This window comes from Ambystoma mexicanum, chromosome 5p (assembly GCF_040938575.1).
Source record: "Ambystoma mexicanum isolate Mex_15411 chromosome 5p, UKY_AmexF1_1, whole genome shotgun sequence".
NCBI classification, from domain to species: Eukaryota; Metazoa; Chordata; class Amphibia; order Caudata; family Ambystomatidae; genus Ambystoma; species Ambystoma mexicanum.
In genome coordinates this window covers 1,070,005,393-1,070,031,570 of record NC_090930.1, presented here as the reverse complement: position 1 = coordinate 1,070,031,570, position 26,178 = coordinate 1,070,005,393, and the positions used below count along the sequence as shown (strand labels likewise).

At 46.7% G+C, this 26,178-nt stretch overlaps 1 protein-coding gene across 1 annotated transcript in view; it reads right to left on the bottom strand.

Annotated features, from left to right (window-relative positions):
• DCDC2 (doublecortin domain containing 2) overlaps positions 1–26,178 on the bottom strand; it is a 770,556-nt gene that overhangs the window by 640,204 nt on the left and 104,174 nt on the right. Inside the window, exon 2 of the mRNA XM_069613571.1 lies at positions 11,208–11,259. Coding sequence (XP_069469672.1) covers positions 11,208–11,259 — 52 coding nt within the window. The remainder of the gene's footprint in view (positions 1–11,207; positions 11,260–26,178) is intronic.

The window sequence follows — 26,178 nt, the reverse complement described above, 5'->3', positions numbered from 1 at the left end:
TGATACAGAACCAATTAACAATAAAGTGCTACAACTACACCATCTCCCCTTTTATGGGATGAAAAAAAAACAACAACAAAAAAAAAATTTTTTTTACACAACTAAATATGCAAGAATGGACATTGTATGTCTCTATTTCTCCATGACATAGTCTCTAGACCAGAGCGGTAACCTTCTTTCTCTAGAGTTGCGCAAAATCTCACATTCAACAACACTTCTGCTTCCATCACTTGTGCTAGCATTTCCTCCCTGAAGTATACCGTCTTCCCCAGAATCATCTTCCTGATGATTACCTCCCAAGGGTCGGTCGCCAGCTATGGTATCGCAGTTCTCTCTCACACGTACCTCTTCCTCCACATCGCGGGATCTAACATTAGACTCCACATTGTCTAGCTGTTTTATGGCTTTTTTGTGTTCATCAGTATCCCCAGCTTCATCTATCGGCAACTCTGGTAACTCCCTGTATTTTCTTTGTCCTTCCAACCCCAAAGCGTGAAGCAGTAGTGATTTCTTCTTGTGAGGGGTTAGACCTTCCTGGTCAACTGTTTGAACATAGTTTAGCCAAAATTCCTTCCATTCCAACCAATTGACCACGGGTTGTCCTGCAGTTGGAAGGAAACTCGCTGGGGGTTGTATGCTAATGCCTTGCATTGCTGTGTATGACTATGTTTGTGATAGATGAGGCTTCAATGAAATTGCTCCACTTTCAGTGTTCAAACTGTCATTAAAGCTTTAAATTCCACTCCCTTATTTTTTTGTTTAAATATTTGCTGAATGTCAGAAGTACTGTGAAGAGGATGAGGAGACTATCGTTAACTCCTCATTCTGCCTCACTCCAGGAGGAACAGATCACGTGATCTGTATCCGTGGGGTGGGTCTCTTCCTTCAATGCGCCAGAGGAGCGGTGTAAATCAGGCTTGCAGTCAGCCCTGCAGCCAATCAGATTAGATTGAAGCTTATGAAAAAAAAAACAAACACGGCACAAACCAACGCGGGATTACGCGTCGATTCGGAGCATCCGCTCTCTCTCCTGTACACGGTATCGTGTATAACAGCACAAACCAACGTGTTAGTCACGTTAGTTCGGAGCATCCGCTCTCTCTCCCCCAAAGCAGCACAAGCCAAGCACAGCGCTCTGCGGCAGCTCAGAGCATCCGCTCTTAATTAGTGTTCAGCGACGCCTTCGTGGGTCCCTCAGGACGCCGGCAATCCTCGTCGCCAAAATGAGGTATGCCAGTAAACAAAGATAGTGATAAACAGAGCGTTTATTTACTATTATGGAACCGGCGCCCTGCACTGCCGCTCACACTCTAGTCTAAATCTTCCTCTCATCTAACTCTCTCTCAGAACCTCTTTTGAACCTAAACATTCCTAACCTCGCAGCAGGCAGGGACGCCGCAGCTAGGAAACGAACATAACAAAGTGAACGTGGAATACTACAATGTCCTTCGGAAAGCAGAGTCATCATTCTGATTGGGGTCAGAAAGGACGAGCCATCACCGCAGTCCTGGTGTTAAAATGACTAGATGGAAAGTTAAGAAGCATTTGGGATTTATTATCACACGTCAACAGGTACTCCACGGGCGTCATCCCACACAATTTATAGAGGACGCGGAGGTGGCGTAACATACGCTAAAGGCACTCGATTTCTTCATAGAGCATGAAATCAAAAGAAATGGATGAAAACGAAACACAGGTGTGCAATTAAAGCACATTGACACCATACAAATCAGGAAAGGGTGCTATATAGATGACAAATACAATACAGTAAAATATTGCAAGTCTTATGGAAGCAAATGAAAGGCCAGTGCAGGAGACTCAAGACAGAGGGAGCTTGTGGGTGTAGGTACAAGTTCACAGCCCTAGGCATAGTGCTGGGGGACATTGCTGGTGCACACAGGTGTCAGTGCCTCGGCTTGCGTGTGTGATAGAGGCTCAGTGGGACGCTCATGCGACAGATGAGGGCTGCATGCAAACAACATGGGTCACAGATGAGATCTATGATCATGTAAGTGATGTCACTAAGACACTTCACATGAGAATTCCATGCTCAACATAGCCACGGCCAAGGTCAACCTGGGTAGGTGCCGAGGGTAGGTGCCGAGGTCAAAATGCGGGAACGAAAGGTTATGACTTTCCCTTACTTTTTGAGGAAATCAGTCATGGTTCCCTTAGTTCATTCGACCCAGTACTGTCCCAGTATGGGTCCATGTGTTAATATCCCCGCAAAAATATCGCCATACAAAAATATCAGCATATTTTTTATGCGGCAATATTAAGGCATGGAACCTGCGGGGGACACCCCTGCACCCCCTGCATTTTTTATAAAGGAGTGCAGTCACCCCCGCAACTCCCGCTCCCAAAAACCCCAAAAATTATTCCCCCCCCAAAATATCAGCTATGGCCGTTCCAGACGTCCAAATATACAGCAATATATTTGGTGGGGATAATATGTAACGATACCCCAGTACGGCAGTGAGGCACACTTATATTTATTAAATTATGTAACTTCTCTCCAGCAGGAAATTTGAATCTGGGCCACATTGGTAACACACCTGTGTCACACCATGCTGCGCTATTTTGCAGGTGCTGGCTTGTTCTTGTTCATTTGTATAGACTGCCTGGTATATAACGCTCATTGCGAGCGGTCACAAAGCCCCTCTTGACAGTGAGCTGTGTCTAATGCAACTAATCATGGATTGGGGCTCATTACGAATGTGCCGGTCTTGGAAAAATGGCAGAAAAATGCTGGTAATACCGGCTCTGGCATTTTTACCAGACAGGCACACTCCGAGTTTGCTGATAGGGGCTCTGATCCACCGGCAAGCTAGTTCAGGCCCCTGTCGTCAAATAAAAGTGCTACCGGTGCCGGTGAATGCAGCAAACCCATTCCATGGAGTCCTATAGGACTCATCATTCTGATTGGGGTCAGATAGGATAAGCTATCACTGCAGTCCTGGTGTTAAACCGACTAGACGGAAATATAGGGGGCATTTGGGATTTATTATCACACGTCAACAGTTACTCCACTGGGGTCATCCCACACAACTCAGAGGATGCGGAGGTGGCTTCACATACGCTAAAGGCACTCGATTTCTTCATAGAGCATGAAATCAAAAGAAGTGGATGTAAAAGAAATACAAGTGTACAATTAAAGCACATTGATGCCATACAATTGGGGAAAGGGTGCTATATAAATGACTAATACAATACAATAAAATATTGCAAGTCTTATGGAAGGAAATGAAAGGCCAGTGCAGGAGACTCAAGACAGAGGGAGCTTGTGGATGTTTGGTAAAACTAACCTGTCTCACAACAGTCCTATAGGACTCCATTGAATGGGAATTTACCGCTCATGCCAGCACCCGTAATATCCCAGTAATACCAGGATATCAGGCGCTGTTAACGGTAAGGGGGGTTTGCCGGTAACCTGCTAGAATTACCAGCGGGTTACCGGCAAACCCATAATGAGGTTGTACAGATAATGGGCGGGTGCGTGTGGCTATAGCCCTAGGGTTGTCCCTGTGAGAATTGTGGGCGATTGGGCGATTAAAGCTGCATGCTGTGGGGACAACAACCAACTAGTGGTAGTCATTTAAATGCATTTTCTTTTGTGTTTTTGTTGGTCTTGATAGTACGGTTGTAAACACAGCAGTTTGGGGTGGAGAAAAGGAAGGTATAGTGTTTGAATTGTTGGGGAGGGTGTTAAAGGTGGGGGTGGAGGCAATTGAGGGAGGAGTGGGAGTAGTAGGGGGCGGGGCAGCGGGAACATAGTTCCACTACTTTTCTTTTCTTTTTTTTTTGTTGCACTTTTACACGTTGACCATTTCCCTAAGAGGGTAAACTGACTCTGTTCCCTGCAAACGAATACACTTCCCATTCATCAACAGTAACAGCACAGCACTGGGAAAGCACTAAAAGAGATGAGGGAGATGCTTTACGCAGACCAATTCACATGCTAGAAAACATGTATTTGTTTACTTTCCAGGCGCTAAGTCAGAAGACCGAGCAGCAGCAGCCAATCGCCATCAGTGAGGCTACCTGCCAGTTTTCAAAGTCTACATATATGTTGCAGGGACTAGACAACTGGTGTTCTTTGCTATTGACGAATTCCCCGTTACCCAAGTGGTTTCTCCGAAGCTGTCGACGGAAAATAAAGAAAAATGGAGGAGGCGGCCTGGTAACCCTTGCAGGGTCCTCCACTACCGCTCCTCCCCCGCTCCCCCCGGGAGAGGGGAGGGCTCAGGCGCAAAACAGCGCCAAAACCACCAAAAGCCTGTAAAGGGCGAACAATGGAAGGGGGCGTGGTAAGCCCTTTATAATGAGCAGGCGTCCTACGGCAGGTAGCATCCAGCCCCCGCAGTAGGACGCCCGCCCCGCCGCCGATGAGGAGAAGGCAGCGACGCCGTGAAAAGGGGAGGCGCCGGAGCGGGAACGCATCCAGACAACACTGCCCGCTGTGGGTCGAGCCCTCAGGACGTCGGTTGGAGGCAAGCCGGAAGCAGAGGCGATCAATCCCCCAGCTGAGCAGAGGAGGAGCTGCAGGCGGCGGCCGAGGAGACCGAAGTCAACGCCCAGGGACACAGTGAGGAAGGAGTAGCAGCTGTCCGAGGCGTACAGGTGAAGGACAGCGGAGAGCGCAGGGGAGCATGCCGCATGCGAAGGAGTGAACACGGCATGCAAAGGGGCAACAATTAATTTAGACTAACGTATGGGCGAGTTGACCCGGGCTGCACAGGGGTGAAAGCTTTGTGGAACACTCGGATAAAAAGATAACAAATCTGGCAAGGAGCACAAGGGGTACGGGGCGGCCTTAAAGGAAGCTGTGAGTCCCTCCCTACATTGCCAAGGGGCGGAGCTCGCAGCACACGCCAGGCGACGGGGAAACACCGGCAGGAGCCGCAAACTTTTGTTTTCACATGGGCTGCAACCTAGCCCTGTGCCCGGATAGCCCAGCAGTAGAGCATCAGACTTTTAATCGGCGGGTCCAGGGGTCAGGTCCCTGTTTTCTGGCATACTTTCACCTCTTTAACAAAAGAATGTTTGCTCAGCCTTCATAATAATGGAGTTGGAGGCTTTCTTGGAGATGGCAAGATTGGCTGCAGCAACCCATGGGCCCGACTGGATGAACACAATGGTGGCCCAAGCAGGACAGGAAACGCCTGGGCCCAGCCAGGTGAATGGCTCGCCGCTCATGTTTCAGGACCGTGCCAGTGAAGGGGCACTGGCAGAAATAGAAGTGTGGGAAGAAGAAGAGGGGGAACTGGAAGAAGAAGAGGCCCAGTCAAAAAAGAGGAAAAGGACTATGATTGCGAAGGCCAGGGTGAACAAAGAGCAGTCCAGCACCAGCAAGAAACCAAGAGGGAAAGGGAGGGCGCAGGTGGATGCAGCTTTACCGGCTTCGATACCTGCTGAGGCTCCAGGGAACCGTGGTGGCACATCCAGCACTCCAACCAGACCTGTGGAAGTAGCTGCGGAGGGACCCACATTCCTTGAGATGGTCAAAGGTATGTTCAACAAGGGATGACCCAGAGCTCGGGGTGGGGGCTGGGAGTGGAATGTATCATGCATTTTCTCCTTTGGGGGGGATTGGTCTGGTACCTCAAAGGGGTGTAATTCCACCAGGTGGGTTTCAGTCGGTCGGTTTGCCTAGTACCGGTCCACTGGGGGGGGGGATAGTCAGCTGTCCCAAATATCCACGCCAGCTGGAACGCAGCACGGACAGGGTTGGTGGGGGCAGGGGCCCGGGGCTCTCAATGTCAGAGGGGAGAGCCAGGCACAGCCTTCGCCAGTGGTCCCAACCAACTTGGGTGTGGGGGAAACGTGGGGGCAGGTAACCCAGTATGGAAGACCAATGCCAGTGTTTGCACCAGTGCAAGCAGCAGTCAACTCGCTGGTGTGGCACATTCCATGGGTCACTAAGGAGAGTCTATGGAGAAAATAATTTGTGGACATCTTTGACTTGTTGGGGATTGTGCCTTTGGGGGAAGGTTTGAAAGACTTGTCAGAGAAAGAGAAAAGGGAAAGGGAGAGGTCTAAGGTGGAACACATTATTCACAATTGACTCAAAGCATTTAGAATTTACATGTCTATGATGCTAGAGAAATACCTGCACGATGAGTTATCAAAGGTGGCTTATGAATATATTTATGACCTATATCTGAAGTATGGGGATGAAGGGTGGCTAGATTATGATTGGGGTTTCAGGCTAAAAATGCAAGTATGGCCCGCTATGTCCTGGGATGAGGTGGATGTCGGGGGGTACATTGATAAAATGGTGCCCGCCAGGGAGTCCGGGGACAAGCAGCAAGTGGAGAAGTCTCAGGTTAGGAGAGGCAGAGGAGGTTATTCACAGCGGGGTAGAGGGTCCTTTTGCGGGCCCTCCTCCTGGGGCAATCGGGCAGCAAGCTACCAGGGGGAGTGAGCAGAATGCTGTAGGTTTGCAGAAGGAGATTGCCCCTTTGGTAAAACATGTGAATTCAGGCACCCACGGGGCGGGAGCTCTGGGGCTCGCAGCTCCGCCTCAGGCAAAGCTAAACATAAAGGCATCAGCAAGCCTAAAGAGAAGTCAAAGAGAGAGTGAGGAATTACCAGAGAGAAACAAGTTTGACAAACCTGTGAGAGACAAGAGTATGATTAAAACGAATTTAACCTCCTTGCCATGACTCCTCTTCTTAATATATATCACAACAAGGTTGATGCAAAGTTGTTGTGGCAAGGGTTCAGGTGGGGTTTTCAGATCCCAGGGGCAGGAGGCCAAGGGGTGAAAGAGGCGACCAATTTACGGTCAGCGCTGGAAAGGCTGGAGGTGGTGGCGCGCAAAGTGGAGAAGGAAATCAAGCAAGGTAGAGTGGCTGGCCCTTTCTCTTCGCCCCCCATGGACAATATGGTGATGTGACCACTAGGGCTAGTGCCCAAAAAAGGGGAAGGCCATTATCGCCTGATCCACCACCTCTCCTTTCCAGAAGGGCAATCTGTGAATGATGGCATACCGGAGGAGTTGTGTAGGGTTCAGTATGCCTCCCTGGATGACGCAATACAGATGGTAAAAGCGGCAGGGAGGGGTGCCCTAATGGGAAAGTCAGACATTGAGTCAGCCTTCAGGCTCTTGTCAATTCACAAAGAGAGCCACCACTTGCTGGGGTTCAAGGTGGATAACAAATATTTTTAGGACAAATGTCTGCTGATGGGCTGCGCCATTTCATGCTCGTATTTTGAAGCATTCAGTACCTTCCTTGAATTCACTGTGAAGGAAAGGGTGAAGGAAGGTGGGATCTTGCATTATCTGGACGATTTTCTATTAATTGGTAAAGAAGGGACTGGGGAGTGCAGGGAGCTCATGGCTTCATTCCAAGGGTTGATGGAGAACATGGGGGTCCCATTAGCAGCAGGAAAGACGGTAGGCCCAGCCACTACATTGACATTCCTGGGGATTGAAATCCACTCACTCAAAGGCGAATGCAGGCTCCCGCAGGACAAGGTGCAGAAATTTAAGGAGATCATAAGGGGGCTGAAGGGTAAGAACAAAGCAACCTTGAGGGAGCTGCAGTCGCTGGCAGGTAACCTTAATTTCGCTGGGAAAGTAATCCCCACAGGGAAGGTGTTTGCCAGAGGTACAGAGCTAAAGACAGTGGGAGTGCAGCATGCTTCCCAACATGTCTGGTTGGGATCTGAGGTAAAAAAGGACCTCCGGATGTGGGAACATTTTTTGGAGAAGTCAAATGGGATTTCAATTTGGAGGGAGGACTGGGCCAGCAGCGAGAGGCTCAAACTGTTTACTGATTCATCAGGGTCTCACGCTTTCGGGGCAATCTTGGGGGTCAGGTGGTGCGGTAAGGCATGGCCTGCAGAGTGGCATCAGATGGGAATCACGAAGGACATCACGCTGTTGGACCTATTTCCCTTTGTAATAGCATTTAAACTATGGGGGAAATACCTGGAGAACAAAAAGGTGTTGTTGTGGTCAGACAACTTGGCAGTGGTTCAGATTATTAATCTGGGGTCATCAAGCAATGTAAGTGTGTTGAAGTTGCACAGGGAACTCACTAAATGCCCACTGGCTTTAAACATCAAGGTCAGGGCTCGGCACATTCCCGGCATCAAAAACACGGCCGCTGATTCTCTGTCTCGTTTACAGTGGGAGAAGTTCTGAGGCAACTGCCCAGAAGCAAGGAAGGTGATGTCCCCGTTCAAGGAGCACTGGTTGGGGATGATTTGGGTGATCTGAGCTTTCTGATAGACACAGCCATGGCGCCAGGCACAGCAAAGAGGTACAGGGCTTGTTGGGACAGTTTCACAGCGTTTCAGAGGGACGTACTGGTAGAAGGGCAGAGAGAGTTACCGGTGCGGGCCTTTGTGGGCTGGTGCTGGAGGATGGGGAAAACCAGATCCTGGATGACATATCACTTGGCGGCAATAGCCCATTATTCAGGGGGAAAGGGACCATACGAAGGAGCATTACATCACATTGGCCATGAGAGGATGGGCCAAGCAAACTGTACTGAAGCCTGATGATAGGCAGCCCATCGACGTAGTGGAACTACATGGTTTAATTAAATGTCTAAATACAGTATGCAACAGCAATGAGGAGAGAGTGCTATTTACAGCGGCCTTCACAGTGGCATTCTTTGGGGACCTCAGGGTGAGCGAGCTAGTGCCCGAGAACAAAGGGGGCAAGGGTGCTGGCTTCTTGCGATTAAGGGATGTTCAGTCAAATAGCACCCAGGTGATCATTTATGTACGTAGTTCAAAGACCGGCCAGAGGGGCAGAGGGGTGGCCAGCTTCCTCCAGCAATGGCCGCCATCAGATTCAGGGGCTCCTTTGCTGTTGCACAAGGACGGGTCCGCCTTGAGCCGCTTCCAGTTCAGGAAAGTGATGGATCTGGCATTGGCAAAGATGGGGTTGACAGAGGGGCGGTTCTGGACTCATTCTTTCAGGATCGAGGCGGCCACCTCCGCAGCGGCCGGGGGCTTTGGGGTCGAAGAGATCAAGAAGATAGGAAAGTGGGTTTTTTAAAAGGTACATCAGGCCGGAGAAAATGTAAAGTAACATGCCATCTTTCATCTCCTTTTCATTACCAGCTTTGCAGATGAGGAAGAGGCGCTTTGTTTGGGTTGTGGGGCACTCGTTCATTTCAAGAGCTGGGGCTAGCTGGACACCACAGCAGGAGGAGCTGACGGCCGGCGAGTACCGGATCTGGTGGCATGGGGTACCAGGGATGAAATGGGCACAGCTGCAGGGGCTTATACAGAAGTTGCTGGGTGCGCAGCAGAGGCCAGATGTGCTGGTCATCCACATGGGGGGAATGACTTGACTAGCTTGGGGAGGGGGGTCTTGTTGAGGGACATGATGCTCTCATTGCAGTAGATATCAGCACAGCTGGGAGAGACAGAGATTGCATGGTCAGAGTTAATTCCCAGGCTGGAATGGAAGGGAACCGAGAACCACACAGCAGTTGAAAGATCAAGGAAGAAGTTGAATTGCACCATGTCTAAATTCTGCAAGGGCAGAGGCTTCCAACATATCAGACATGGCCTGATCAACTTGAAATCCCCCGAATACTTTCTAAAAGATGGTGTTCATCTGTCAGCAATGGGAATGGAGCTCTTCTACTGGAATATATGTACAAAGCTCTTGGAGCTATACAAGTGAGCAGGCGATAGGGGGAGCCACGGTGGACGGTAACCCACCAATTGGCATGGCAGTGTTTGAGCAATCAAGCACAAAAGACAGACTCCGAATGCACCAGGAGGAAGCCGGAAGGGTCTTCGCTCTTCTCGGACCAGCGCCTCTTGGGAGCCTAATGGCAGGGGCGTCTAGTGGTAACAACAAGGGCTCAGCTTCCCCCAAAAGAAACGGTGCTCTCCCCGCCCATGGACACCTGCAAGGGCAGGGTAGGCTCAGGCACAAAGGATTGGGAGAGTTGGGCCTACTATGGACTTGGTGCAAAGGAATAGGGGAAGCAGGTGTATTGGACACGGAGCAAGCGCCACACTTACAGACTGAATTTCACTAAATGTGTGCAGTGCTTCTTTTGTTGTGAAAATAAAACTGCGGCCAAGTTTGCCATTTTTAAGAACAACTGTCTCATTCCAGCTAATTTTCTTAAAAGGGAAAAAAAGGGAAATGGAAGAATGAGCAAAATATGGCTTATTGGCTATTGGTACAAATGGACAAATGCAGGGGTTATGTGAAGCAGGAGCCCACCCCTTCTTAGTGGCGTGCCACTTTACGATCCTGTTTCCATGACCTTGTTGCCAAAGTACATCTTCGAGAGTACGAAAACGAGAATTAGAATTAGCACCCTGGAAGAGTGGGACAGCCAATCAGCTCTGTCAAAATGAGGGCAATATTTGCCAGTGTCCCGCTTGCATGCTGAGTCTGCTGACTGGTGTTTCGCTTTTAAGGGGTGGGGGCAGGGTGGGCAGATTGTTTACTCCCCACCAGCTTTCATGGCACACCATTTAGTCCCCCTCATTTGGTAGGGGCCCCTTTCCTTTCAAAGTCATGCTCCCCCCAAAATATTCAGCAAAGTTACTCTACTGCACATATACAAGCATTTGCACCTTTATTTCACATCCTCTGGCCACCTGTGTGCACTCCGCCCCTCCCCCTTCCTTAAACGTCCCAAAATGAGGAAATTCACCCTGTGTCTGCTCCCCTGCACCTCCCCTAATTCGGCAGCACAAGATCCTCCATGCACCACACAAGACAAGCCTTACCATAGCACCACCTTTGCAGTACTGAACACCTGCCTCAAGTGCACCCTCATGCGTTGCTTTTATTAATGTGTTACTCTTTTTTTAGCCGCCATTAGCACTGGCAGTTGGTGAGGATGGCAATAATGGCCTTGGTTGGAGGGTTTTACCATTCAGTAACAAGCCACCGCCCGCAGTAATGTCCTCGCTTTGTCCTGGACATTCCGAGGATGGCAGGCCACTGCCAGAAGTTACAGCCCTGTGCTGACTGCGGAGTAAAATCATGGGGCGTGGCTTAAGTACACACATACTTAGGCCATACCCCCTAATGAGTGCCCCCCCCCCTTGATTTAGCATCCCACTTAATCCACAACCAATGCCTAGGATTGTTGACTGGCTCCATATTTAATAATGTTACATGATGGCAAAACAGTCGTCAGTGGAGCCACATAACATGAACATTCAGAAAAGTTCTATGCTTTAATACGTTACCTTCCCGGGCATGTTACCTGAGAAAATAGATCCGCCGGCTTCTTCTTTACATCTCCAATCTGCAAGTAGCTGAAAAAGCAAACAGTGGAAGTCACGTTAATCAAATCAGCAGTAAGTTCATAGTATAATACAACACATGTGCATCCTCCCCGTGTGATAGCTTTGATCATGTATCAAGAGCAATCTCAGGTGCCCCATAAATGCCACTTTGTCCACTACATTCATGGTATCTTCATCATAGATGATGCACAGCCTCATATATCCAGTTGATGCTATAATATGCCAAGCATGGCCTAAATGCCCCAGTAATGCCAAGTAATGAGAGAGTGATGGAGAAGGAGGCAGACAATAGAGAGGAAGATACAAAAGACATGTAGAGTGGAAGAAGATTATCTGGTGCAAGGTAAAAGAAGAGACGTGGACTGATACAGTGGAGGAAAAGTGAGGGTGTGAGATGTAGAAGTAGAAAGACGCAATGGGGAGGGATAGGTAGGAGGAAGGATGCAAAAGAGGAGAGGGAGAGAAACAAGTGAGCAAGGAAGTAAAGGAGCTGGTGGAGAGGGGATGCAGTGACTACAGAGGGCAGAGTAGAATAACAGGAGGTAACTAAAGCATGAGCGGGGAAAGGGAGTGCCCCTGTTACTTCCAAGTCATCCCTGAAGTAAGTTATATTTCACTTTTGAGCTGTGAGAAACCTGAAGGTGTCCCACCCGCTAGTCCCCGGGGATCTTTTCGTCCAGGTGGCCAGGACACGGCCATCGCTATTGGATCCAGTTCTCGGGGGTGGCCTGTTGGGGAGGATCACCTGGGCGAGTGGTCTTCGGGAAGTGGAAGTGGGACAGCAAGGCTTGAGATGCAGTATCCCCTTCCCTATAACACCTTTTCCCCATAGGAGCACGAAAGCACACTTGAAGCAAGGCTGAACGCACAAGGAGACAGCTACAACAAACTGGCAGTTCAAAGGGAGAAGAAAGGCGGTGAGACCTGGAAGGACGACGAAGGGGGAATTGCCCTTTTCAACTCATGCCCGCACAACCTCAGAAAAGGGAAGCATAAAAACGGGAGTTACAGATGGCAGGCGGAGCAACAGATGTCAACGGTACACAGGGGACTCCCGCATTGATAATGGAGGCAGAGAGGCAAGCTGGCAACCGTGGTACTATTCTTGACTCCAGAGATCAGAGAAGCCAACGGGTTCAACACAGCCGGTGAGTCGAAGGAGACTGATAGCAAAGCGAACTGTGTTGCGCCCAAGGTTGCAAGTAGCAACATTTTTGAATGCCAAAATTTGCAGGGCAAATTAGTTGTGTGTATTTTGAACTTTATTGAAAGCTCAGTTAATATCCAGGTGCAGAGGGGTCCGGCGCCACATGGGCGCGCATTCGAAAGGCTCTGACCGGGACCTGTTTTGAAACTAGCAGAAGACCCTAGGAAAGGGTGGCATAATGCGTCATAGTGGTCCTACAAGAGTTAGGTCAATTCCTTTGTACAATCGAAAGTCTCTGACCCATTGCCAGAGGAAAGCTAGGGGAATGGACCCCAGCTTTCCAATATGATCCTGAACTTTGGAATAAGGCAAATGTGAACCCGACAGAGGGATGCCGAAAGAAAGCCAGGAGAAGGAAAACCTTGCTTTCTGGTGAAAATGAGCAATGCATGAACTGTGCTAAAAATACATGAACTGTTTTAATGAAAGGTTGTAGTAAACTCTATGGAGGGAGGCCCAAACTGCAAGGAGGTTGCAAGCCTGATGGAGGGAGATCCTGGGGGCAAAGAGCAATCACCCACGTGCAAAATCACAGAGAGAACGTTTTGTTAGTTTGTCATTGTGAAACACCACAGGCCCTCTAAGGCAAGATACTTTTGCAAGAAGGAGACTTAGCCTTTGAAGGGTTTTGATATTTATCGTTGAACTGAACTGTGAACCTCGTATTGAAGAGGCAAAGAAGTGTGCTGTGCTCGATAGTCCCACCATGTCCCGTGCTTCAAACGTGGGCGAGGGAGACCAGACCATGCATCCTGACTTATCATTTTGTGAACAATTCTTTCTTTTCTGGTGAACATTATCCCATACTCTTTTTGTAATTTAGGAGTAAGGATTGGCAATAGTTTTTTGTTTAGTATAGGCCCTTTTTATTTGACAAGACGCCACTAGGACTGCCTTATTATTATTTGATGGTCGTAGCTTGCTCCCATCATAGATGTAGGTTTAGAATAGGCGTTTATCTCACCCATTATGAAGTTCAATAAACACCCTTGAACTGTGATCCTGTGTGTCTGTCTTTACTGTTGCAACCATGAGTTCCTTACAGAGCTGAGTCATGCTACCCCCTCAACACATAAGCACAAACCTCGCTGAGACCATTCTGTTTGCACCTGTTGTCCTTCCATACTTCCCTTCTTCTCCCAGTACTTGCATATTAATTGTACTAATGAAACTTTGATTTAGTGAAACGTATGACCAGGAAGCCACTTCCTCCACTCCCCACATTCAGCACTCCGCACTCGGTGTGCACAAGAATAAGCACAGGCAAAATGGCAATGAAAGGGTAGTTTCTGCCCTAGGCAAAATTACATTTTGCAGTATCTTGCCTCCATTCCAGTCATTATGGGTAAAATAGAATCAGATTCAATTCCCTTTCAATTTCTGGTATTTATTCCTAAGTCTTTATGGATTGTAAATTAAAATATTTCAGGGATTCATACGAAATGTGGATCTTTTGCATATGTCTTGCTCGCTAATACATTAAGTAAATTGTTGATGATGTTGATTACTGGCGAGTGTCCTGTGATTCCAGTTTACAAACATATTTCTACAGACAGCTGGTTTATCAACCCACCCTACTTTCATAGGAACCATTAACCACTATGAAAGCAGGTGTGTTGCCCTGCTGCAAGCGCATTGGCCTGCTTGGTTAGCATTGCTTCAATCTCTATGACCAGCATTTAACACAAATCTCTCTGTTGCAAGTGTTTAACCCAATAAGATACACACACACCAGCCTGCAGCATGTGCATTAAAACAAGTTATGCTACTGTTATTGGCCACTATTACCAATAGGTTATGCACATCTCTCCTCTCAGTCGGATGCACATCAACACACTCAGCTATCTTACAGGGTTTGGAACCTGGGCACTGCAAAGATCTTTGCAGCAGATGTATTTACTTATTCTCCTCACCAGCTTTAAAAGTTTATTTAAAACTCAAAATAAGCCAGAACTATGTTTGCCACGTTGTGCCTGACCTCACCCCCTTTAATTATCAGTGCCTCTCAGTCCCACACTGTTTGACCATAAACCAATGAGAACATTTATTGAGAATGTTTCAATATGTTTGCAGAGCTGTATGAACACAAACATTGATCCTTTCATTCTTAACTGGGCAAAGAATACACTTAAGTGAGAAGATTGCCATGCAAATACAAACTCATGCATACATCCCCTGGGGAAGGACACTGTGCTGCAATGCATAGAGATGCAGCACTCACCTCTATGCACAGCACCTGGTCCTGCCAATTGATGCTTGTTATGCATGACCCCTTCAGACAGAAATGATTTTGCATGTTGCTTGCTGTGACTTATAGTTCCATTTCTCCCATTTAAAGTATAGGACTATAAGCTTCAGCATGCCATGTATAAAACCAGCACTGCCTCAAGGTGTCACACATGACACCAGGCCACTTGGCAGCTATAAGGCTATGAATGTCGGGGCATGGCTGCCAACCCACAACAGCCATAAGCACCGTAAACCCCAGGCCAGCATGAAGTGTGGCTGAATTGGGAAAGGTGATCGAACAAATGGAGTCAAGGAATTCAAATGAGGACAGAGGAAGTGCACTATTGCTGAAATAGAGGTACCTGACCCCAGGCGGTGCACCTAGGATATAACTTTTATAGAGCTTTACAGCTTGTCAAGTGGCTTCAAAGCACTGCAAATATTTGGTGATTCTATTACACCATTTTGTACTGGGATGGTGTTGGGGGCTTGCAACATTTTCAGTTGAAATGGTCCTAAACCTCAGGGGGTACCGAGCAGCTGCCCTAGGTTGGCAGTCTTATGACACAGCAACATATTGTTTTAATTCATGACATTATATGCATGCTTTGCCGCACACACACATTACAGACTGCCTTTGCTGGCGCCCTAAGGCTATAATTTGAATTCAAGAATTTACATGTGCACTTTGCGGTGTGCACATTACAGTCTGTCTTGCTGGCGCCCAGCATCCAGCAGCATTGTTATCACCTTGTTGCCTTTTCCCATTCATTAGTACCTTGCTGATGAAGAGCAATTACTCACTTTTCCGCGGACATTTAGTGCTTTAGCCCCTGCTGGTTGCGAGCACCATGATAATCTGCAACTATTCACCCCTTTGCTGCATTCCTTTGTCTCCGTTATAAACACCCCACAGGTGCCTTAGACTGTTTTGCCAAACTGTAGGCAAGGGGGCTGCCCAAACACCATATTAAAATGGACCTCCACAAGCACTGACAAATCTTCAGTCTGTCCCGATTTTGTGCTACCATTTTATTCATCCTTAAAAAAAAGAAGATAACAGGGTGATAACATTGGGCCTACTGATATCACCCAAATAAGAGCGCCCTCAGAGCAGCCAAGAATCTAGCCATGCTCCAAATGCATCCAGAGTGTTGTCGCAGGAAGGAGACCTGCTCGGACTCCTGTCTTCACGTGTGAGCCCGGGCACGGTAGGCAAATGGATATATTCTTGCTTAATTGCCAAGCAACCCAAGCCCTCGTTGTGAATCTACTGATGTCATAAATACCCTCTATTAAACCAATTCATCCAAATAAGGGTGGTGCAATGCCACCAGAGTAGGCCAGTTTCCTGGGTGCCTTGCCCAATACTACAAGGAACACTGTGGTTTTTCATCTCCGAAATGGGTGACTTGAGTGTCTTCCCACAATGTACATCTAAAACATTGGCCTGCATCCAACTGTTTATTGCAAGAATGCAGAAGAAAATTGTATGGCCCAGAGTAGAATGGCTCTCGTGCAGCCCAAAAAATATCAGAGTATAATCCGCATAAGAAAATAGGTGTAAGCAAATAGAAGAGGTCTTCCAAAGGCTAGATGTACATTCTAGATGAAGTGTGGTTCAAGGAAGGGCCCAGGTTTCGCTTTTGTCATTAGTTTAGCTCTCTATTTCCTTAATGATTTTCGAACCCGTTCAGTAAAGGATTTTTGGTAATGATACAGATTTGCTTTTAAAAAAAGCTCAACTAGTTTGATATTAATACTGATTGATATATTAAAGGAGCTCTTCGAAAGATGTGTAAGCGGGCCACCAAACACTCAGTCCTTTTATAAATGTACCCCTTTGTTCTGTATTTTAAAACAAAATCTTGCTCAGAGTTGAGAATTGCCTTGCTGTACAGGTGGGCATGTGACACCAAAATGACCTATGGGAAAGTTATTAGATGTTTACATGTTACTATTCCTGAGAACAACATTCCTTGCACTGTTAGTTACGCAGTAGCATGACTGTAGCAGGTGATTCTGGGAGGCAACTGGTGATGGGAAAGAGTCTGTTGCAGGGGTTTGACTGACTTTGCCCAGCCCATCTGCCTTTCATGTGTGCATCCTCTCGGAGGTCTGAGGTCTGACTGGGCCCCAGTTCAGCTTCTCAGGTGCCTGCCATGTAACTGACAATGAGTGACATAGCCCAAAAGCTTTGTAATTACTCCCCTTTTAGGAGGCATACATATGACTGGCTGACAATCCCTACCGACATCTTTAGAATTGTCTGCTTTAAGTAGGTGAGGTGAAGACCAGTGCTGGACGCTGCAACATCTGTGACATAGAGTCTCCCTCCTTCATGTTCTTCTCATCTCTCTTCGTTTTGGTGTTTGGTCTAGAGGAGCTTTCTGTCTGGTCCTCTTGATGGTGGACATGAAGCGATCCACCTGTGGCCACACAGGTGTGATTCTTTTGACGCTTTGACGCTGAAACCCTAAGTACGCTGCCAACTACCTGAATTATTGCCCTTGGAATGGGGCCCCATTGTCTGTCTTCACAACTTTTGGCACCTCCCAGTCGCTGAATAGTTCATCCATTACTCCTACAATGTGGTGGAAGGCTGTGGACTACACGTGTTTGACTATTGGGAATCTCGAGTATTCATCCATTGTTACTAACAGGTGGCCTCCTCCTTCTAAGGGACCGTAAATGTCCATTGCTACTCGGTGCCAAGGTCCATCTTGTAGTGGCACTATTTGCAAGGGACATGGGGGTACATTTGTTGCAGCTTTTTTGGCAGACTTGGCAGTGTGTTAAGATATTCTCAACTATCGAGTCCATAAATGGGAAGCATACTTGGTTGCATAGGATCTTTTTGATGTTTGCAACACCGTGATACCCTTTATATGCTACGTTTGCTATTGTATTTCTCAGGCATTTGGGGACCACTAGTCGGTTTCCTTGCAGATGAGGGCCTTGTTCTGTGGTGGCTTGTTCTCCTTGTATTTTGGCCATCCTTTCTAGCTCTTTTCTGTCCACCTCCCCGGTCTCAAATGGTTCCCTACGGTAGTGTTTCCACCTGTATGGTGTGGTCTGCTCTGCTTTTGGCGGCAAACAGTGTGATGGTGAGTGTCTGTGGAAGTGCGTTCTCTGACAGGTAGCTATGATATGATATGATATGATATGGCATTTGTAACGTGCCTGTACGCAAGTGTTTCAAGCTTGTAGCTGATGTAGTGTACTTCCTCCTTCCCCAACATTTATTCTCCCTGCCCATTTGGGTGTCGAGATAGATAGTCTGATGGGTTTGCTTCCCCTCCCAGTTTGTGGATGATGGAAGCCATATTCCTGGAGCCTGATGCCCCATCTCTCAATGCGTGGAGGCATTTTCATTTTTGTATTGCTGAAGATGGAGATGAGCGCTTGATTGAGTATGGTGCCAAGGCCCACTGGCCTGGCATCAACTATTATCTCTGTGTTTCTCGCCGGATTGAAATATGCTAGTTTGCGGTTGCTGACAAGTTCTGTTTTATATTGCCTGGAATGCTTCTTGGCAGGTCTTGTCCTATTCAAATGGTGCATCTTTCTTGAGTCGTTGTCTTAAAGGGTCTGTGAGTGTGGCATAGTTGGGGAGGTAGCGGGCGCAGCATCCTGCCTTGCCCAGGAAAGAACATAGTTCAGCTATTCCTGTTGGGGAGGTTAGGTCAACTGTCGCACTGATCTTCTCTGGGTCTGCTGTTATCCCTTGGTCTGAGAAAATGTGTACAAAGAATCTGAGACTGTCCCTGTTGATGTCAAATTTAGATCCGTTCAAGCTGAGATCTGCAGTGCTTAGGATTCCTCAGACGCGCGTCAGGGCCTGATCGTGTTGTTCTTGAGAGGTGCCGAATATGAGTATGTCGTTGCTGTAGGTGAGTGCGGTGGGTACTGGCGCGATTAGCCCATGGATGGTCTCCTGAAATATTTCTGCCACGGAGGATATTCCAAAGTTAAGCTGCTTATAGCGGAAAAGTTCATTGTGTATTGCGAATGTGGTGATGGGTCTTGAATCGGGGTGGATGACCAGCTGCTGGTACCGTTGGTTGAGGTCTAGTTTGGATAATTGGTTTACTTGGTTGTGTCTGACCATCATGTCCTCTTTATTTGGGCCCAGGTGCCTTTCTCTTTGGATTGCTGCATTTGGAATGCGCATGTCAACACAGAGGCGCAATCAGCCATTTTCCTTGGTGACGATGACCAGGCGCAACACCCATGGCGTTGGGCTGATTCCATTTCAATAATGTTGTTGTCTAGTAAGATATGTAACTCTTGTGTTACTTGTGCCTGGAGGTGGAACCCAACCCAGCGTGAGTGTTGAGGAACTGGAGCTACCTGTGGGTCAATGTGGAGCGAGATCACAGAGTCTTTGAGCATGCCCACCTCTTCAAATAGTGCCAGGAACAGGGATTTGATTGTGTCCGGCGACATCTGCTGGTGTGACATTGTGTTCACTTCATGTGCCCCCATTGGGAGACCTTGGAAACTTCTGATTGGTCATAGTGGATGTCCATCAGGGTGAGTGCCCATGTTGTGCAATAACTTAGTAGGCATCGCCCTGTTGAGGGGCTTTGTATGACGGGTATGGTCGTAAGCACTTTCTGTCCTTTGTGATACAGATCACATTGGAATTGTCCAGTGGACTGAAGTGGGAGTGCTGCGCCCTCTTGGAATATTTGAGCTTGGGATGGTTGCAGTGGGTAGGCGTCTTTGATGGCTTGGTATAGGGCCTCATTCATCACATTCACAGTTGCCCCTGTTTCTACTACGAACTGATGGTTTAATCCTCTGATTTGGGCATTGACTTTCGGGGCTGCACTGTCGTCTGTCGCCTCACTGACATACCTTCTCTGGTTTTGTCATTCACCCTCCTGATCCTTGGGTGGGTTTTCGTATGGATCTGGTCCATAACTGGATTGCGGGTTTCGATATGGGTCCATGTCATAATTTATGTTGTGAGTTCCAGGTTGGCGAGAGTAGTGCTCTGCTGGGATTGGTGGGTAGTCATACTCGTCAGGGTATTGCAGTGGGCTTTGCACTGCCAGGTCATCCATCACTCTTATTATTCTGGTCTGGGGTTGGAATGTGGCCGTGTTCCTTCCTAGGTTTGATCTCTGAAAGTAATGATCTGGTTATGTCCTGTAACTGGGCCCTTGGGTTTGTTCTTGTCGTCTCATTGCTGCAGGGTTTGTGGGTGGCTTTAGTTTGGGAGTGTGGGTTTTTTCTCTTGGCCCATTGCTTGGAAATCATTTTCCTGGCCACATCTCATGCACATTTCTCCTATTGCTGGTCATTGCCACCTGTGAGGGTACTCATACCCACATCGGTAGCAGTGTCTTTCTCCTTGGAGCCTTTGCTGCAAGCTTCTTGGCCCAGGTCTGACTGGTGGTCGTTGAGTTCTGATACCTGTTGCAGATATGTTCTGCATTGCTGCAGCGTTGTCACTTTTTAACAGGTTTTCAATGGCTGCCGCTTGCATGTCTACTCTCTCGTAAATTCTGGCTAGGTCTATGATCTCCGGTAATGAGAGGGGCTTTTATAGAAGATGTTTCCTGAAATTGAGGATGTGCACCCTTCAATCATTCGCAGTCTAGTTGCTTCTTCATTCGAAAAATTGGCAAAATCACTGTGCGTTATCTTCCTCTGTAGATGTATGACAAATTCGCCAATGGGTTCATGGGGGAGCTGTGTACACTGATTGAAGGAGTATCTTTCGTGGTTTCTGTTGGGTATGATAACTAACTTGTTAACAGCAGCTATCATTCGGGCATACACAGTTTTGTCTTGCATCGGGATTGTTTTTAATATGCTTTTGATTTCTTTCCCAGCCAGATTAGCACTTATGTCTGTTTTGTTAGGTGAATCCTTGTCTCCCATGGAGTCTTCAAATTCCTCCTTTCCTCCCATCTCTGACCCTGATCATGGTGTGGTTTTAGTGTGAAAGGAATGGGCAGTGTGAAGAATGCTGCCTGGGATGTAGTTCCCGCTACTGCTCCTGTCCCTGCGTTGTCTTCCAGGGTGCCTCACTGACTCTGCCTGGCTCTCGTGGTGGCACTTGCCCTTAGTTGGTGGTGTTCAGGATGCAGGCTGTTGGCCTTTGTGAATGTTTTAATGTTGGGCCTCTGGTACTGCAAGGGCCTTCTGTTATTCTTTTCCCCACTTTTAATTTCTCTCTATGGGGTTTGATTTCTCCACCTGAGCGTTGCCCTCCCTTTGTGCCAGTCTTCCTGTGTCCTCCCTCTTGATATCCCCTTTCCTTAACAGCTTTTGCTGCCTTTAATCTAATCGGTCTCTCCTTGCTGGTATCCTTGTTATGCGCACGTGCTGCTATCCTTGCTGTGTTAATCACGCTTCAGCCACTGTTCTCACCTTCCTTCGCTGTGATGTGGGGCCGGCCTGCTTCCTCCAAGTTCCTCCCTCTTCCCTCATGCAGGCAGGTGTTTCTTTCCACTCTCTCCTTCAGTGCCGTCGTGCGCCAGGCCTTCTTCCCCACGGGGTACACCACCACTCTGTCTGTCCCTCACTCCATGGCAACTTCTCTTGCAGTGATCTGCTGTTCGAGGGCACGTGGCTCATGAGCCTTCGTCGCCAGTGGTTGTGCTGTAGGCTAGTCTGACAGGCATAAACGACACAGAGCCCAGGGTGTCCGTTACCTTCCTTTATTAACACTATACATTAAATGAACTTCCTTTCCCTTGGCCCCTCCCTTTCCACCCTTCTCCCGCGCCCTCCCGGAGTCACGTGGTTAGTCCGCAGCACGACTTCACTCTTTCATGTCCCAAAACAGGGCTGTGCTGGACATAGATCCCTACTTTATTTCATAGGTCAAGGTTAAGAGCACAAACTTTCAATTGATGAGGGTCAGAACAGCATATGCACACTATGTTCAGATGACCCTTCTACACGTTGCTATGTCTTCTAGATTAACACAATAGTATGTATTTGGTGCTTCCTAAAAGGAAATCAAACGTTGAAATAATTCAGCTATGGGAAGTTTGCAATGAAATGTATGTCCCTTTCTCATAAAAAAAGCCAATATAAGTTCCACTCACATCTAAATATGATGCACATTTGTCAGCAGAAATTCTTTCTTTCACTGCCCACTTCAGTGGGTGTATAGCGAGTAGAAGGAGTTATTTAATCACGTTATGTCATGGGTACTCTTAGTTCCAATCCCAGCGTTTTTTTTCCCATTTTTACATCGCAATGCCTTCTGTGAGTGGTAGTTTTGATTTACTTCAATTGGATTACAACAGTGCTTAACTGTATAATGTCTTTTGAATGAAATGTCAACTTGCATATGGCTGTCAATACCATGGTGGAGACTCGAGAAAAAGAACTTCTGCTACTTTGTTAGTAGATCAAAATGCCTTGTAAAAGCCGCGCCCTACACTGGAACTCTGTCGCTGATGCTTTAGATAAGGATAATCAGTCATTTATATAGCACCTTTGCCAGAGCGCTTTAGGTAGAACATATTTACATACAATATCACCCAACAGAAGTTAGTACTCATTTATCAACCACAGATGGATGAAAGTCTGAGTTGGCCTTGCCAGGGTTCGAACCTGCAAATCACACACCGATTGCAGTAGTGAGCGCTCAACCCACTGGGCTATCTTTACCTGCACCTGTAATGATATCTTGCCAAGTTAAAACATGCTTATGTGTGCAGTCACATATATGCACAAGCATGAACTGCAGACATGTTCAAGAAAATATGGCACTTCTGAGCTTGAAGCCATGCAGCACCTACATATTAGCTTGGAGCACCCATATACAGTACACATCCTGTAATTGACACATCTGATTTTTTGGTAGGGGAATTCGTTTTCCATTTCACTGAAATGAGAAACCCGGAGTGGATTGCTATGCATTTATTGAACACAAGTGCATGTTGTAGAAATAAGTGTTACTGGATGCTCGGCACTGAGGGATACCTACTAAATTTCAGTCTCCCGGTTTTTAAAGAGCTCTACTGTTTACCATCTCTGAGGCTGCAGCAAAGCAATGGTGCTGCATATGACTTAGAATGCCATGTTGGAGTTAATGCAAGCTGCCAGTAGTTCAACGTATTAAGCCCCAGTCCGAAATGTAGCTTTGAAATCCGGTAGCTGTGAAGGGTCGGAAATGTGAGGCAGACAACTTTGTGAATGTTTTTCAAAAGATGCCACTTTAATAACTCAAAAGGTTGGATAAACGTATCACTATCCCTGCCTTGATAAAGATTTCCCTGCCTAAAATAAACTAAGGAAAATACTCTAACTAAAGGTTTCTGTCCCACACACTTGTACATACACAAACTCAACAAGGTACTATATATTGCAGTTCAAAAGCAACAAATATAACAGTTATGTTCACAATATAATAATTGTCTCTCGTAATGATCTGGGTGAATTTCCCTTTCCCAGATTCAAGCAGGATTATGTTCACCAGTTCCAAAAGAATAAGGAAATCCTGTCTTCTATCAACGTTCCAATGCAGTTCTTTTGATTTCCACTTAGTAACAAAACGTTCCAACACTTCAGGATCATCCTACTAGGTTTCTTTCTCTTGCACTTGTAATAGTAGTGAAAAATATCCTCTTTGCATAAACCCACAACAATTCCTGAATTCAGTAGAATGAGCATACATTGTCTTTGTTAAAATTATTTTTCAACCACCTATTTGTTTAGAAACAATTATACACTTCTGCAGCAGTTTATACAACACTTTCTTCAGCAATGAAAGTTTGTCAGGATGATTTATTAACACCATGCCATGCTACTACTTCAATTAGACCTGGTTTACTTCCATGCCAGGCCTACTACTTCAAATACACTTGCTGTACTCTCATGCCAGGCCTACTACTTCAATTACACCTGGTTTACTCCCATGCCAGGCTACTACTTCAATTACACCTGGTTTACTCCCATGCCAGGGCTACTACTTAAAAAGTTATCTGTTCGAGTATACTGCCCTGCCCGAACAGGATAACATGTTATTAAAACGGGTAAAGTGATATTAAAACCTCTGACCTGGCATACTCCCCTGCCAGTTCAGTAAAATTCTGAACAACAAGTGCTTCTGTGGTTAAGATCATCTTACAAAAACGTTGCAATAACTTCTGCTTCACAACACTGCATTTTGGGAATTGCTTCAGGGAATACAAGATTCACATTGGTGCTCTCTGCTACACATCTGTGATTTCCAAAACCTCTGCAAGATATGCTCCTCCCCGTCTGAATATCTTTTACCAGAACGGCAGCCTTCTTGCCACTTCTTCATTAACCAAATACTGACAATAATATGGTCTCACTCTTTCTCTTCTTTGGCTTGCCAATGTAGGTTTTGACCAGTTTCATTAATGCAGTTACTTAAACATAGCTACAAGCTTTAAGAATGGTCAGATTCTTGTTTGCCCGCTCCTAACATTGTCAATGTGGGTTAGTTTTGAATTGGCTTAGTTTATCTTTCTTTTGGCTTGTGCAATGGTGGTTTGTATTGGGATCTAGACTTATTGTCACCTCTTGTTGCTGGCTTTTCTAACAACCCCACATGCTTAAAAACACAGTCAGTTTGTTTTACAAAGTAACGCTTTCTCTGCTTCCTGTCAGTCCAGTATTAAAAATTGCTTTCTTACGTTGTCTTCCCTCTACGTGTTTGCTTTCTGTTGTTAAAGTACCTGTTCTGGGCATGCAAGCAGTTACAGAGCGCTCCATTGTGTCATAATGGCGTAGCGCACTCACTAAATATGGTGTGCGCTTCCGTTTCCCTCACTGCTCACAGGTCCTTCACTTCAGCTGCTTCTTGCAGTTCAGCAATCTGCCTCTTCCAGACTGCCGCTGCCCGCGCCACTCACACACAGAGCTTCCTCTGTTCCAAAGGCTCTCTGGTGCTCGCCTGCCAACGGAGACTATCTTGTTGTGGGAGAAGCTTTTGAAACGTTCACTTCCTGCTGCGCAGCCTCTGCAATTGAGGTCCCTAGGGGTCAAGCTTCCCTCTTCAACACTTCCAGCTGTGCAATCTCTGCAACTCAGGCTTCTGGAGTTGAAGATACTCTCGGGACCGAGTACTGCTCGACAGTTGACAGTGGTCCCGATGTCTTCTTTCTCTTCGAGTCTCTGCTTCTGCTGCAAAGTGGAGAGTTCTCAACTCCTCCACCTACGACTACTACTCTGCTCCTTATCTTTACTCATGGCCTGCACCTGAGGGGGACTTTTAAGCATCCCAGTCTCCCTCTGTGGTGGGTCATTCCCCTTAACAAGCTGCACTCTGCAGTTTTGTTCCTCTTTAGCCCTCTTCTTTGTCTTGGAGTCCATAATGTAAAAATCAGTTTTTCTAATGCGAATGTTGTTTTCATGTTAGTTTCTTTGCCCAATCATATTCATTAAAGGAATGAATATCACAGGATAATTTGGCAGACTTGGCTTTACAGAGAAATAAGGATTTTGAAAGTCTAAATTGGTATTATTTTCACATTTTTCTTTACTATCCTTTGGGCTCTCAGGGAACATCTGGCTTTATGAGTCTCCCTATTTTTAAAAGAGATTTCCTTTCTTCCAGTACCTAAGGGTCTGTGAATGTTTTCACCTGCATCAAGATATTCAACTTGGGAAGTTAAAACCTCTCTTTGACAACAAGCCATTACAGACTTTAGTATCACAGATTATTCTTCCATGGAGGAAGATAAATACTCTGTTAAATAAATACTCTGTTTCACCCAGCGAGTCCTCTTATTCGTCTTGGCCCTTTTTCCTCCCAGGTGATCCTCCCGCAGAACACCACCCCCAAGGTCAGGATCAGAAAGCGCCTGCCTTTCCTTAGCCACCTGGGAGGAGACTTTAGGTAGAGTCTTTGTGAGGACTTCGCAGGATTCATCACATAGCCCTCAAATTGAAAAACACTTAACAATGTATATTTAAAGAAGAGTGCCATGTTCATTCATAATCAGAATAAATGATAAAAGGTGTAGGGTGGAAAACTTTGCTTTTCAGAAGAGTGGGAGAATAGAACTGCTATTACAGAGACAATGGCAGAGGTTGATGGGAGTTGACAGCTGTTGCAAGTGTAACCCGTATCGATCAGCGAAAAATGTCCCTGTCAGAAGGGTGTCAAATTGCCAAGATAAGTCTAAGAACTGCCAAGTGTTATAGCCATAAAAATGATTGATAAAGCTCCTTGCTTTATGTTCTCAATGCAAGCAGGAGGTTGTGAACAGTACAGGTGTTTAAAAAAATGCACCTGTGTAATCACCCTCTCTGTTTTTAGGCATAATGATATCCTTACATGCCCATGCTCAGGGATGGTTGCTAGAACACATTACTATACCTCTGAAGGCTGCCAGAAACAGCACTATGTACAGGACATTGATGTCCTTCTTCTACAGTGAATTGTTTACTTTTGATGAAAAGCACCTAGGAGCATTTCACTGGGCTATTTACTTAGCTAGTTACTTCAAACAATTGGCCCCCTACAAGTCCTCTTACCCGTGAAA